This window comes from Leptodactylus fuscus, chromosome 3, assembly GCF_031893055.1.
Source record: "Leptodactylus fuscus isolate aLepFus1 chromosome 3, aLepFus1.hap2, whole genome shotgun sequence".
In the NCBI taxonomy this organism is placed as follows: Eukaryota; Metazoa; Chordata; class Amphibia; order Anura; family Leptodactylidae; genus Leptodactylus; species Leptodactylus fuscus.
The window spans coordinates 67,014,656-67,031,169 of NC_134267.1; the positions used below are offsets into that span (position 1 = coordinate 67,014,656).

A 16,514-nucleotide genomic window follows, 5' to 3' on the forward strand; every position below is an offset into this window, starting at 1 on the left:
GCAGTGTGCTGTCTGGCCCCCGAGCTGATGAGCTTCAGCACGGCCCGCTGACGTCTCCCCACACCAGTGTTGCAGCGTTTCCAGCTGGGGTCAATCTAACAGCGGAGGAGGAGGAGGGTGGTGTTTCAGCCCTCCTCCCAGGAATGTTTTGTGGGGAGACAAGTCAGGAAAATTCTTGAAACAGGGGAGAGTTTTGCATCTTTGCCCTTGCTGCCTATGGACATCCCTTTGCCTCTAGCCACCATTTTCCCTGCTTTGCTTGCCTCCACATCCACACTGCTTTTGCCCCTAGACATCACCCCAGTCCATGCCTCTGCTTTTACCCCCAGTTTTTTATGCTTAGCTTGCCTCCACATTAACACTGCTTTTGCCCCTACACATTACCCCTATCCATGCCTGTGCCTCTAGCCATAACTCTGCCACCCATGGAAACTCATGGTGCAGAAAGTGAGGGAGCTGACTCTGAGGAACCCTTGGGTTTTGTAGCTGGTACTCCATCAAAGGTCTCTGCTGCTCACACACCCTGCTCAACATACAGTATCTAGGGTTTGAGCGTGTGGTGACCTCGCACAACAGTAGGTGCTTCAGGCAGATGTAGGCCTTGCTGGAGTGTATTGCGGCTAGCTCCAGGTACTGTAGACTTGGGAAAGTGGGTGTCCAATTGCCCCACTTTCACCCTTATCTCTGCTAATTTGGGGTATGTTTTTAAAAATCGTTGCACCACTAGATTGAACACGTGGGCCAGGCATGGAACGTGTTGGAGGCTGGCAAGCTCCAGAGCCCTCCAACAAGACAAAAAAGCCTGGCCCCAGGGACAGCGGGGATAAACAAATTGCCATCTCATCCAGGATGGCATCCCTGACCTCAGAGGCAGTGTGCTGTCCGTCCCCCAAGCTGATGAGCTTCAGCCCGGCCTGCTGACGTCTCCCCACACCAGTGTTGCAGCGTTTCCAGCTCGTAGCTGGGGTCAATCTAACAGCGGAGGAGGAGGGTGGTGTTTCAGCCCTCCTCCCAGGAATGTTGTGTGGGGAGACAAGTCAGTCTATCACATTTTGCGACCCGGTCCATGCCTCAAGTACATTCAACCACTGTGCCAAGATTAAAAGTTAGCGTCCCTGTCCGCATGCACTTGTCCATTCATAGCTGGTCACGTGGAACTTTTGGGCAAAGCGCTGAACTTAGGGACCGCCTCATGTTTGGGGAAAAGTGCTGGTGTGGACGGCACAGTGAGGTGGCGCAGTAGCCAGCAGGCCCAAAAAGGGCAGAGTGTCCACAACCCGGGACCCCAACATCTCCTGGGCCAGAATTTTTGAGATGAGGCCGTTGAAGCCTTGGGCATGTGGGTGGGTTGTGCTGTACTTTAGCCTGGAATGAAAGGCCTGGGAGATGGGGAGTCGCATTGTAAAGTGTGTAAACCACACTCAGTTTGTCCTCGACCTATACATTTAGAAATTATCTCCCCCAGCGAGGAACGTGGCCTCGATGGGGGAATTTTTCTAAGGAAGCTAGAAAAGAGGGCATCTTGGGCCTTGCTGGCTCAGGTCTAGCTTCTGTCATGCAGCTGTCTTCTGCCTCTGGACATCCCTTTGCCTCTAGCCACCTTTTTCCCTGCTTAGCTTGCCTCCACATCCACAATGCTTTTGCCCCTAGACATCACCCCAGTCCATGCCTTAGCTTGTACCCCCAGTTTTTGCTGCTTAGCTTGCCTCCACATCCACACTGCTTTTGCCCCTAGACATCACCCCAGTCCATGCCTTAGCTTGTACCCCCAGTTTTTGCTGCTTAGCTTGCCTCCACATCCACACTGCTTTTGCCCCTAGACATCATCCCTATCCATGCCTCTTCCCCTAGCCATAACTCTGCCACCCCTGGAAACTCATGGTGCAGAAACTTTGGGAGCTGACTTTGAGGAACCCTTGGGTTTTGTAGATGGAACTCCATCAAAGGTCTGTGCAGCTCACACACCCTGCTCAAGATATGGTATTGTAGGGTTTCAGAGTGTGTGAATGACGGACAACAGCCTGTGTTTGGACAGATGTAGGCCTTGCTAGAGTGTTTTTAGGCTAGCAGCGACTCCTGTACACTTGCAAAAGTGGGCGCACAAGCGCCGCATTTTCAACAGTAGCTTCGGTACATTTGGGTATGTTTTCAAAAAACGTTGCACCACTAGGTTAGACGTGGGCCAAACATGGAACGTGTTGGAGGCTGGCAAGCTCCAGAGCCGCTACCAGGTTCCAGCCATTATCACAGGCGTAAAAATGCCAGGCCCCAGGTGTAGCAGGGAAAAAAAATGCCATCTCAGCCAGGATGGCATCCCTGACCTCGGAGGCACTGTGCTGTCTGTCCCCCAAGCTGATGAGCTTCAGCAGCGCCTGCTGACGTCTCCCCACACCAGTGTTTTAGCGTTTGCCGCTAGTAGCTGGGGTGGAGGTTGCAGCGTCGTAGGGTTTCAGTCTACTCCTGCCATGAATTTTGGCCTGGGAGAGGAGATAGGGTACCTCAGTTTGCACCCCGGGACCAGACTCCACCACATTCACCCTGCCTGTCCTTAAAGATAAGCAGCATCCCTGACCACAGGCGCTTGTCCAAGTGTCGGTGGTCAAGTGGACCTTGCAGCAAAGCGCCGAACTAAGGGCCCACCTGATGTTGAGTGACACGTGCTGGTGCAAGGCGGGGACGCCACACCGGGAGAAGTTGTGACGGCTAGGGACGGCATAGTGAGGTGCCACAGTTGCCATCAGGTCCGGGAAGGCGGGAGTTTCAACAAGCCGGAACGCCAACATCTCCTGGGCCAGCAGTTTAGCGATGTTGGCGTTCTAGGCTTGCGTGGGTGGGTGGTTAGCGGTGTATTTCTGCCGGCGCTCCAATGTCTGAGAGATGGTGGGTTGTTGTAAGGAAGCGCCTGATGGTGCCTTTGATGGTGCAGGAGAAGGAGATAAGACAGAAACAGGGGAGGATGAGGGAGAAGTCAACAAAGTGGCGGAGGCAGATGAAGTGATGTCCTGGCTCGTCCTCTGGAGTGCATCGCCAGCACTGTGAGCAGAGGCAGTGGCATGAACGGTGGGCGACGTTTGTCCTGCCGTTGCTGCCTGCCACTGATTCCAGTGCTTGGATTCCAAATGACGGTGCATTGAAGTGGTGGACAGGTTGCTCTTCTCAGGGCCCCTACTCGATTTCGAGAGGCAAATTGTGTAGACGACACTATATCTGTCCTCGGCGCATTCCTTGAAAAAACTCTACACCTTCGAGAAACGTGCCCTCGATGGAGTTTTTCTGGGCTGGGTACAAAAGGGAACATCTTCGGACATTCCGGGTCTGGCCTGGCTTCGGCAAAGCTGTTGACCTCTGCCTCTAGCTACCCTTTTTGGTGCTGCACCTGCCTCAACATCCACACTACTTTCCCAGCTTGACATCCGCCTTGTCCAGGTGGGGTCGGTGTCCTCGTCGTCCACCACCTCCTCTTCCAACTCCTGTCTCGCCTCCTCCTCCTGCACAATGCGCATGTCAACTGGCTGCCCTGACAGCAACTGCATCTCATCGTCGTCGATGAGGGTGGGTTGCTGGTCATCCGCCACCAAATCGACCGGAGATGGAGGAGACTCTAGTGTTTGAGCATCTGGACACAGATACTCGTCTGTTAGGTCCGTGGAATCGCGAAATGGAGGGGCAGGTTGAGGGACAATGAAAGGAGCGGAGAACAGCTCTGGGGAGCAGGGACAGTTGGGGTTATTGTTCTGGGAAGATTGGGAATTTTGGGTGGAAGGAGGACAAGACTGTTGGGTAAGAGGAGGTAGAGGCTGACTGGCTGGTGGACAATGTGCTTTAAGCGTTATCCGACAGCCATTGCAAGAGCTGTTCCTGGTTCTCGGGCCTACTAAGGTTTGTACCATTCAGCCTAGTTAATGTGGAACTTTTGTGCAAAGCGCAGAACTTAGGGCCCGCCTGATGTTAAGGGACACACGCTGGTACAAGGCTCAACTCACCCTAAGTGCCAAAAACACTGCTGGTGCAAGGCTCTACTCATGCCAAGGGCCTCAATCTCTGCTGGTAGCTCAGCTTAAGGTCCTGTAACTTTGTTTGGAAGGGCTCATGTTAAGGGCTAGAAAAGTGAATTTTGGAAGGTCTTACCACATCACACACACACACACACACACACACTCAAAATGACAGTTAAGGGTGAGGGCTTTTGGATTTCCCATTGTCTATTCCATCCGTGGTTGTCATGGGGAACGTGATTTAAAGGGGTGGTTGTTACTGTTGGTTGAGCTTAAATTGGGGTTTGTGTCCATCCATTTGGGGAGTAAAGAAGGTTTCCAGGTATTTTCCCACTTTGATAGAGGTTTTTTGGAATGTGTAAAGTGTTGTAGTTGTAGTTGTAGCTGTGATGTTGGCGTAATAGAGGGTCTTTGGTGTGTTAGATGCCCCCAGACATGCTTCCCCTGCTGTCCCAGTGTCATTCCAGAGGTGTTGGCATCATTTCCTGGGGTGTCATAGTGGACTTGGTGACCCTCCAGACACGGATTTGGGTTTCCCCCTTAACGAGTATATGTTCCCCATAGACTATAATGGGGTTTGAAACCCGTTCGAACACACGAACAGTGAGCGGCTGTTCGATTCGAATTTCGAACCTCGAACATTTTAGTGTTCGCTCATCTCTACTCCCTAAGCATCTCCTGCTCCAAGTTTGTGCAGAGTACATAACATTTTATCCCACACAGGAGACTAAGACCATGCCTGTATCCCCAGTAGATCTCGAGATATCTATTTGAATAATCTAAACAAAAATATGCCTAGTGCTTAATCAGGGAAAGTGGCCCGGTCTTGAAGCGGTCAACATATACGTGTCCGGGTTCAGGCTTTATTTCTTGTGTTCTTTATTAATGAAAAATAATTATTACTCCTTCTCATTCTAGTGGTGGTTTTTGTTCACGGGGCTGCAGCATTGACATCAGGGCAACAGTACATGTCAATGCTCAGGCTCGACAGTTAGCTGTTGTCATCATTAGGCAGAAAACTCCTGACTTATGCAAGCCCCCTGATCTACGCATAAAACATACAAAAATGGTTAACACAGCCAACCAACATGAACTATATGTGCACATGCTACAACAGAAATGAACCTAATTGTGAAGTATTTATTTATACAGTAGCTATTAGTTGTAATTCTCTTGGTGCCTTTGCACTTTTTGTCTTAGCATTTCTCTTGCAGCCATGATAACATACACTTGCACATACAGTTGATGTTGTTTGGCTGTGCTGCATTGTACGTATGGTGGTATGGCTAATTCCAAAGTCTGCTGTACCTAGAATTGCTCAATAGTTCAACCCTGAAATGGTTACTTATAGATACAATCTGGTAGTGAAAGTAGAAGTTTCTTTCTAAATAGAGGCTGATCACCGCTGCTCTGTCTATGAGCCATTATCACCAGAATTCACTGTTCACAGTTGCAGACCATGTAATACATGGATGGGCTAGGGGTCACTCTTACTGAATGGCTTTCTGTTCTGGCTTATAGAGGGGAAAGGAATATAAGTGGGGGGACACATGAACAGGGATTCTCATTATGTATTTTAGTGTCCTTTTAGCTCCTTATTCAGGAAAGGAAGGGAACAACTTTAAACAGTAAATAGAAGAACACAAAGTTAATAAAATATTAGGACTCCAATTGAACATCAAGTTTCTATATATTTATAGAAAACAGAAAGCAGTTACCTTGTTTTGACAGATTTGGTGAGCTGCTCTTGAGTGAACATCTGGAATTGATGCTATCCTGGTGCCTACATTCAGATCAAAAATCTCTACATCACGGTTACTTCCTGCAGCAAGCACAATATCTAAGGGATTCAGGTTAAGGGTGGAACTATTCAGAATGAGTAAAACATTTTACCTTAACAATCTGCGATAAAACATCTTAACGATATTACGCTGCCCAGATGAAGAATAAATCGATCACTTAAAGCCATAAATAAATTTAAATTACAGCGCCAATGTAAGTTTTTATGTATGATAATTATTATCCCAGATGGCACGAGGTAGCAAAAGAATGACAGTTAATTGAGGTTGATTTCTTTTCCAGATTCTTCTATTTCCTAACTAGACCTCTGCAGCAGTTGGTGAAAAACGGGTACATTTAATTCCCTAGAGCAATAAATGAATTTGGAAAGTTCAACCTTTCTTCTTACACCTGATCAAGCAACATCGAACACCCAACAAAAAGATCCATCATTTTTAATCCATTTTACAACCCTTAAAGGAAGTCTACCAACATGATTCTAAACCATGTATACAGTGGTGTGCAAAACTTTGGACACCCCTGGTCAAAATAACTGTTATTGTGAACACTTAAGCAAGTTGAAAATGAAATGATCTATAAAAGGCATAAAGTTACAGATTAAACACACAAAATATAATAGCATTATTATGTTTGAGTACAATTAAAGAGTGAAAAAAGGGAAAGGAGTACCTTGCAAACCTTTTGGAATCCTTGTACATTTTAGGGCTCAGATAACTTTGACCAAGGTCTCAGACCTTAATAAGCCAGTTAGGGTTATGGTTTGTTCACTATCATTGTTAGGCCAAGTGATGTAAATTTTACAGCTTTATAAATACCCAGCCTCCTCTAACATTGTGCCAAAAAAAGGAGCCATGAGTTTTAGTAAGTATCCGCCTAGCACTCTGAAAATGAAAATGGTGGAGGCCCACAAAGCAGGAGAAGGCTATAAGATAGCGAACCGTTTCTTTCAAATTGCCCTTTCCTCAGTATGAAATGTAATTAAGAAATGCCAGTTACAGGAACAGTGGAGGTCAAGATACGGTCGGGAAGACCAAGAAAAATTTCAGAGACAGCTACTAGTAGGGTTACTAGAGTGGCAAATCAGAACTCCTGCTTGATTTCAAAAGACCTTCAGGAAGATTTAACAAACTGTGGAGTTGTGGTACATTGTTCTACTGTTCAGCAATAACTGCACAAATATAGCCTTTGTGTTTTCATCAGAAGGGTAGAGGGAAAGAATGGATACAAAGAAAATTCTTAAAGCAAACTTAACACCATCTATAAAAAAAAGCTGACATTGAAAAGAGAATGACTTCTATGAATGGATAATGATTCTAAACACATGTCAAAATACACCATAGACTACCAGAAAAAGGCGCAAGCTGAAGGTTTTATCATGGTCCTCACAGTCCCCTGATCTGAACATCATTGAAAATCTGTAGCTAGATGTCAAAAGAGCAGTGCATGCAAGACGACCCAGGAATCTCACAGAACTGTAAGACTTTCTCAAGGAAGAATAGATGAAAGTCCCTCAAACAAGAATTGAAAAACTCTTGGCTAGTTACAACAAGCGTTTACAAGCTGTGATACTTCCCAAAGGGGTGCTACAAGGTACTAATCATGCAGGGTGCTCAAACTTTTGCATCAGCCCATTTTAATTTTTTGTTATTTTGTGAATGTAAAATATAATTTTTTTTTTTTCCCAAAAAATACATTGGGAATGTGAAATCTATAATGATCTGCCTTTTGCAGATCATTTTATCTTCAACTTGCTTACCTGTTCACAATAGCAGTCATTTTGACCAGGCATGTCCCAACTTTTGCATGCCACAGTATGCTGTTGTAGGGGCAAATAGGAACATAGTGAAAATACCTTTTTATTTGCCACAGTGCAATCGACTTTCAATTCATACGCAAAAGAGCTATTGCAGTGCAACCAGGACATAGCTGAAGTGTGCTGGACCATTTGTTTTTACCTGCAGTCACTGAACGTTGGGATCTTTCTATCTTTCTATTAAGAGGTAGTGCTCACAGATGAAAATAGGTACTCTGGCAGATACAGACCAGCTACACTCAAGGCATACTGAAAAACTAATTCGCAGGAGTATTGCAGTGTATACAGGAAGTCGATCCATGCAATTCAGCAGAATTAACTAGGTATGTGGAGTCCTGGAAGCCGAGGGTCGCTGGTCAGACCTTGGGCTGCTGAAATTAGGTATTGGCACCCCCCAAACTAACACCCACTCTGGAAACCACCCACACATCGTAACATTAGGTCCATTTGCCCTAAGTTACCGGTGGCCAGGATGTGCTATTGTATCCTGTGTCTCTAGTGGGTTAAATAGGTCGTTTTAGCACCTCCACCAAAGCCAGCTCTTTACACCAATAAATAGCTGCTGCTCCACTTCTGGCACTTTTTACTCCAGCTCCACCCGTTCCTGACCAATCCATACTGTAATTTTTAGTATGGTATGCTATTTAGTCTCTGTACTGTCAGGAGGGCGGTGTCAGCCAGGAGCAGATAGGGAGTAGGATTATGAGCTCTGACACTGATTTGCCTCTGACTGGAGTTCTGAATAACACAGCCTGTCTGATACTGCCTGTTTGACACTATAGAACTCAAATAACACAAAATCAGGTACCAAGACTAACAGTGCTTGTTGCTTGGGAACGTAGGAGGCTAAAGGGAAAATTCCAACTGTGCTGGAATCAGTGGAACAACACCAGGGTCGTTCTTTCAGGCAGATTCGCCTCACGACATCCGCCTGAAGACACTGCCTCCCGACCAAACCCATTCATTTGGGCCTTATCCGGAGCACCAGTATCCAGTTGCAGCTACCCATATTTTGGTTCCGGTCCAAAAAAACCTGTGTGAACTTACGCTAAGAGTAAGTTTACACAGAGTTTTTTGGTCAGGATTTTGAGGCCTTATTTGCCTCAAAATCCTAACCAAAAAGACAGCTCCCATTGAAATCAATGGGAGCCGCTCAGGAGCTTTTTCCGGGATCTGGCTTGTGCCTCGCGATTCGGCCTGAAGACACTCCATCCTCCGGACTAGGCCCATTCATTTGGGACTAATCCGGAACAGAGAGCATGGCTGGATACCGGTGCAGTGCACCGGCTTTCAGTCATGACTCCCCGATTTTTGGATTGGAACCTGAGGTGGCCTCCGCCTCAGGTTCCGATCCAAAAAACCCCGTGTGAACTTACCCTCAAGGATTTATCCATCTTTCTAATATTGATGGCCTGTCCTTAGGATAGGCCATCAATATTACATCTGTGATGATACAACAGCCAGGATCTCTGCAGATCAGCTCTTCCAGGACAGCATGGCTACAGGTAATGGTAAGGGCTAGTTCATACGGGGGGGCGGTATAGCGGGTTTTGGCACAGAGAGTGACGCGGTGAGCCGCGTCATTCTTGGGTAAAAAGCCGCCTGCCACAACTGTACCCCCCTGGAATCGGCTCAAATGAATGGGCCAACTCCGGAAGTTGCTGCCATCAGGCGTATGCCGCGGCTCACTGACCCGTGGAATCCACCTGAAGAAAGGGCAGCCTGCTTCTTCTTTCAGTGAACGGCAGCATGCCACTCACGGAAAAAAGAAGCCTGGCGGTCTACATAGACCACCATTGTGAGGGAGCGGATTATGACGTGGATTACGCATATATATATATATATATATATATATTTATTTATTTATTTTTATTTTTATTTTTTTTCTGTGAAATGTTTGTATTTTACAGTTAGCTTCAGTGAAATATTAAGGATACAGGAATAAAAGTCATTTACAGCTGACAGTCCAGTAACCTCCATTGCGGATTCCATGTGAAGCGTTTGCACTGGTTTGCACACGTTATTTTGCTTATATCTAAAAAAGAAAGAAAAATATTAAGTCGGAAACCTCAGTCAACAAGTTTTTCATGCAGTATACTACACTGGGGAACAGCAATTTCGTTGTCTTAAATCTGTGACTTGTTTTCAACTAACTTTTGGCCTCTGGATCCAAAATACCCGTAGTTTTGGTCTATCACGTCAACTTTTTAAGCTATAGGACACCCTCAAAAGTCATACAAATTGTGCATATAAAGGGAAAAAAAAGTAAAGACTTACCAAATATACTATTTACAAAGAATAATTGTATTCATACAAAGGCTACTATAATACTATACTAGTTACGATCTTCATCGTTAGGGTCACTTTGATCTTCACCAGACTCGTATTCCCGTATTTCCAAAGAGGGTAATTCATTGAAAAACGGGCACTGGGATTTCGGCTAAATGAGGCACTGGGCGTATAGCTGATGGTAATCTAGGATACTCTATTTTAAGATAAGATAATCCTTTAATAGTCCCACAGTGGGGAAATTTCAGCATGTTACAGCAGCACAGTAATACAGATACAGGATAATACACAGTAGTATATTACAGGACACAAATAAACTGAGAAGACAAGATATACTAGGAGTCCATAGCAGCTAAGGAACAGAAGAAGAAAGAAGGAAGACTTCATCATAACCATAATCATTCAGTTTTCTGTGCGGAGTGTCTTTGCTTGGTCTGATGTAGATTATACAGCCTGGTCACGGTTGGAAGGAAGGACCTGCGATAGCGCTCCTTCTCACACTTGGGGTGAAGCAGTTGGTTACTTACAGTGCTGCCAAGTGCCATCAAGGTCTCATACATGGGGTGGGATTTGTTCTCCCACATGGAGGTCACCATGGATAGTATCCTTCTGTCACCCACCATCTGTACTCGGACCAGGGCGCTCCCCAGGACAGAGCTGGCCCTTCTGATCAGCCTGTCAAGTCTATTTCTGTCCCTGGTTGATATACTGCTCCCCCAGCAGGCCACACCAAAAAAGATGGCTGAGGCAACCACAGAGTTGAAAAAGGCCCTAAGAAGTGGCCCCTGGACTTCGAAGGCCCTCAGCCTCCTGAGCAGGTAGAGTCTGCTGTGACCCTTTCTGTGCAGCACCTCCAGGTGATCAGCCCAGTCCAGTTTACTATTGAGGCGCACACCCAGGTACTTATAGGTCCTGACTATCTCAATGCATGTTCCTTGGATCTCCACCGGGGGTCGGAGCACTTCTCCATTTACTAAAGTCCACCACCATCTCCTTGGTCTTCTCAGCATTAATCCTGAGGTGGTTCAGCCTGCACCATTCAACAATGTCCCGGTTTAAGTCTCTGTATTCCCTATCGTCGCCATCAGTGATAAGGCCTACTATAGCAAAGTCATCGGAATACTTCTGTAAGTAATAGCTGGAGTTGTGCCTAAAGTCAGCAGTGTACAGTGTGAAGAGAAATGGGGCAAGAACTGTACCTTGTGGTGCCCTGTACTACAGATCACAGTGTCAGAAACAGTCCCGAGCTTTCACATACTGAGGGCGGTTTGTAAGGTAGTCAAGTTTACATTTGCTTTTTTTTGTTATATCCTGACATTTTCACTATACAAAATTAACAATCACTTGAATGAACTCTGGACTCTCGCCAAATCATAGGTATACCAAATGGAAGTTTATCATGTGGTCCCTTGTCCACATCCGTAAACTCTCAACACACTGCTTACACACTTTGTGAGGAGCCCATGATTTATTTTGATCACCAATTTTCACTTTAAAATGGGCAAAATAGGCTTGCCTTGGGGCCACACGGTGGCTCAGTGGTTAGCACTGCAGCCTTGCAGCGCTGGAGTCCTGGTGTTCAAATCCCGCCATGGGCAAAAAACCATCTGCAAGGAGTTTGTATGTTCTCCCCGTGTTTGCATGGATTTCCATCCCATATTCCAAAAAAAGACATACTGATAGGGAAAAATGTACATTGTGAGCTCTATGTGGGGCTCACAATCTACATTTAAAAAATAAAAAAAAATAGGCTTGCCTGACAAATGTACTGATGTTTGTCCTTTGACTGGAAATGGTAAAACTGCCAAATATATAACAAAACCATTCAGAGCTGTTTAAGCACTTACGATAACGTGAACTAGCAGAGGTAGACGTAAGGAAAAGTTTCAGTTCAAACACTAAACACTACTAATCTTGTATATAAACAAGAACTCCGACTCCTCGTCGGAATGAGCTGCACTATTTCAGAGTGACACACAACGTCTCACTACAGTATCTCAGGCATAACTGAACAACCTGTCGCTGTTCTCCTATGCATCATTCACCCGGCGCCCAATAGGAGAGTAATAGTGCTTCCTATGATCCATGCTCGATTCCACAGAGTGGACACATTCTGATAAGGTGCAGAGAAAAAACTTGACGTAGTAGAAGTAAACTAACTACAGTTTTGGAACCAGCATGCCTAATTCACTATAAAACATAAAAATCAAACTCAACAAAAATTGTGTTACAAATTGTTCCCCAGTGTTAGTAAAATAAAAAGAAATGGAAACTTATTGTTTTAAAGGAAAATTAAGTTTTTACTGAAATTACAGTCATTATAAATGTTAATAAACAGTTAAAGGAAACGTACTTAATGACACAGTAAGAGGAGGTTCACATGGAGTTGACAATGAAGCAGGACCCACAACAGATTCCAAATTACAGCCTGAGGCTAAGCCCCTATTTTGCTGCAGTAGTGGATTGAGCAGATGGGACAAGTATGATTCCTTTATATTTCCCATTTCTTTTGAAGCCATTCCTGTCTTTGGATCCAAAAACCACAGCAAAATCCGCAAAAAAAAAAAAAAAAAATCTGCTTTTCCATACCATGAGGCCTTGGCCTTAATCTGTCTTGCATGGGTTTCAATGAGCGGCGAGGGCAGATATTGAAAAAAGAACCATCCTGCTCCATCTTGTCACAGATTCTGTGGCTGATTCATTCCATCGTGACCCCATGGCGTGAGACTAGCAATGATCATTGCTTCTGGAGATGATCAGCGAGTATACCATGGCAGGAAGCAATGACATAGCAACAACGGACGCACAGGGCCGAAAAATGTGGTAATTAATGCGGAAGATCAACTCTTCATTCTCTGCCGTGCGCACAGCTACTTAAAACATATCATGAAGAAGTTGGGGTCAGGGAAGCTAGAGATGAATAATAACAAAGGCAAAAAAAAGAATATAGGGGCACAGTTACACATAGCCACCAAGTCCAACTAATAGAGTCACAGGGAGAAATGAACACTCATACTGGCAACTGTCCCTGCTGCCTGCACAGCACTTGTATGCAACAGGGTTTAGGTGACGGAAGAGGAGTGTTCTCTCTGAGCACTGTCAGTTGGGGTACTCAATTGCATTATACTATGTAACTAATGGAAAATTATACAGGCAGGAACTTGTGGCCATTGCATTGTGAGGGGGCATTTTTAACACCCGGAGGCAAGTAATAGGGCGTTATACTGTATACAGATCAATACTACATGTTAGTGTCCTATGTAATGCCATGTTAGTGTCTCTACGTAATGCCATGTTAGTGCCCCCCAAAGTATAATACCATGTCTGTCCAAAAAAAGTGGTTTCACGGCAGGCTGCAAACTTACACCTGTGGATTGCTTTAAAAATGAATGGGTTTTTAAATGGACCATTTGCAAGCCGTTCCCAATCTCTTTTTTTCTGCAAATTTGGCAGAAGCACGACGGATAGGCAGCAGGTGAAAATGTGAATGAGAGTACAGAATTATATGGTTAGAGTCTTAAATGCCCTATGTCTACAGCATAGATAGAGGAGGACAATGCAACAACATACCGTGCACACTCACCTTTCTTTCAATAAATAAGGAGAAAAAAGGAGACAAATGAATATGAAAACTAATGTGAAGAGAAGAGAGAATAATCTATATATGTATGTCCACTACTAAATGTTTTCATATATGTTTACATATATGTATGTCCACTACTAAATGCAACCGTTAAGGGGAAAGCAGAAAACGAAAGATGCTAATATTTAGTAAAAAATCTCCGCACAAAAGAACATTTGTCATAGTTATATTGATAAATTACTTCAAATTACATGTTCTTATACTTCCTTTAGTTTTGTAAGAAATTTCTATTGGTTCAACTTGTCACGGCAAAGGAGTTTTCTGGCCCCAAACTGATTTTCCTACTGTGGACCTAGGTGATCAGTATGTGGATCTGGAGGGGAGGGCTGGGGGTGACAACTGGACCCCATACAGATCAACTGGGAGTTAAGGAAACATCTTAAAACGGGAGCATTCAGCTTTTTAAGTAATTCTGACCTCAGCTGGTTAGAGACACAGGTATGAAAGGATGAGATTATAAAACCCCTTTAAATTATAACTAATATGCAGCAGATACATACATGCTTACAAGACAATCGCTTTTAAGACTTCGTTTCAGATGACTGTATTATAGGCAAGCATCCTAGCCCAAGCACTGGCCTACTGACACAATATTACAGTCACATGATAAGCATCTATGATGCTGTGAGTTCAGGTCAGAAGACATGCAGTCGGGCCGTGATACTTGCCATTGTAAACTGGCTATATGCTGACACCATTCACAGCCTCTTACTTCAAGTTGCATTTGCATCTATGGAACCATAACACACTTTGCCTTGATGACCTTGCAGTCTGTATCAGAGGAGGCTGTAATCCATGGTTTCTGGGATATTCAGCTCATGATTTGTTTTAATTATATGGAACAGTCAGTACAAAAACATAATGCTTTATTTACAAAAAACAACAACATATGAAACTGACAGTACAAATAAACCCAAGGACTTTTTTGTTCTCATTTATTTGCCTGGAAAATGTTATTAACTCCATAAGGCGTCTATTGCTCATAATGAGACATAACACCTCTAATCACAATTCTCAGAAAATAACAATAACCATTAATAAGGTTGCTCAAATTTCTGGGAACCTACTGAACCCATCAAGTACAAGTCAAGAAACACATGGCATTCTAAAAGCCTAAACTATAATTCTAAGCTCTGCTTCTAATATCTGCTGTGGTCTCTTATACAGGAAACAATTATCTATTTATTACAATGTAGTCTACTGAGTACCTGTCACCAAAGGGATGGAAATACAGAGGATGTCATTACATCTCATACCTTAAATCATGACAGCTTAAGCTGCTGTGGTTTCTTCTGGATTTATCATATAATAAGATTTTTGCTAATGTAATATTACAAATTTTACAATGCCTTTAATTACAGGGCACTTTTGATATAAACCGATTAACATACATAAATAACTATGTAAAAATAACATATATGGATCAACTGCTACACATGGCGAGAGGTCTCAGACATGGACGGCATGCGATCTACAGTAGAGGGGACTGGGATACAATAGAAGGTGTTTTATTGGTATTTTAGTGTCAGCAGAGTTATTATAGGCTGCATCTGAAGAGTTCAATCCCAGCAGGAGGTGTTGGGTTAGTGAGTTCCAGAGTATGGGCTATGCATGGGAGAAATGCTGGAGATGGTTGTATGTAAAGCAGATACCGTATATACTCGAGTATAAGCCAAGTTTTTCAGCATAGTTTTTGTGCCTCGGCTTATACTGGCGTCAATACGGTATTTGAAAATGTCACATGACTGGTCCGCAGCGAAAGACATCTGTGGGAGGCCGCTGGAGCAGCGCTGCTACCGATAGCCGAGTGGTGAGGCAGTGCTGTCTCCAGGACCACCCCAAGATGTTTCCAGAGCATCTTCACGCTGCTGCAGTGGCCTCCCACAGATGTCTTTCACTGCGGACCAGTTCAATTACCACTCGAGTCAATACGGCAATTGACTCGACTGCATTGACTCGGCTGCAGCGGGCCTCCACTCTAGTCCCGGCCTCCTCCCTCGGCTACATCACACGACAGGTGACGTGGCCACATTAGCTCAGGCGTGCACGTGTCGATCACTTCTTACTGCGTTTCAGCACAGGCGGCGTCATTACGCCCCCTACGCTGAGACATAGGAGCAGCCGCGGGAGAAGATGAGCAGTGGCGGCAGAAGACTAGCAGCGGCGGGAGAAGCAGTGCGAGGTCGGTAAATATGAGAACTTAATGTTTGTTTGTATTATAATAACCCGTTACCTGCTGGAGTATTCCCAGCAGGTACCTGCCTATTTACCAACCTTCCCGGACCTGCTCACTGCCGCGTCGGCTTCATCTTATGCTATAGGCCAGCAGTGAGTAGGCCCGAGCCCCGGCCGCAATCCAACTGCCGCTATTATTATACTCGGGGGTCTTTTCAGACCCCCAAACATAATAATCAGAGCCCCAGGGGAGGTGAGAGAAAATAATAAAACAGTTTTACTCACCTCTACAGTATCCGATGTTAATCCTAGCCGACTTCGAGCCTATATGGTAATATCCCAGACGTCACATGGTCTGTGATATTATCATATAGGCCCAAAGCCTGTGCTAGCAGTACCATATAGGCCCAAAGCCCATGATAGTAGTAATAGCCTGCTACTGCTAGAACAGGCTTTGGGCCTGTATGGCAACAGGCTGCTACTGCTACCATAAGGCTTTGGGCCTTTATGATAATGCCCCAGACGTGACGTCTGGGATATTACCATAAAGGCCTGAAGCCAGCTAGGATTAACATGAGCACAAACAGAATGTCATGCATTTTCCCCCCTCGGCTTATACTCGAGGCAATAAGTTTTCCCCATTTTTTGTGATAAAATTAGGGGGGGTCGGCTTATATTCGCGTCGACTTATACTCGAATGTATATGGTAATAGGACCGTAGGAGATATTGTGGGGATCACAGATTGTTTGTGGAGAGCAGACAGACTGTGAACAGCCTTGTATGCCATTGTTATATATT

General features: G+C 44.9%; 1 protein-coding gene across 1 annotated transcript in view; it reads right to left on the minus strand.

The window, feature by feature from the left end:
- WDR27 (WD repeat domain 27) overlaps positions 1–16,514 on the minus strand; it is a 225,337-nt gene that overhangs the window by 130,078 nt on the left and 78,745 nt on the right. The window contains exons 19-20 of the mRNA XM_075267691.1: positions 9,546–9,643; positions 5,714–5,835 (exon numbers count right to left, since the gene is read on the minus strand). Of these exons, the coding sequence (XP_075123792.1) occupies positions 5,714–5,835; positions 9,546–9,643 (220 nt within the window). The remainder of the gene's footprint in view (positions 1–5,713; positions 5,836–9,545; positions 9,644–16,514) is intronic.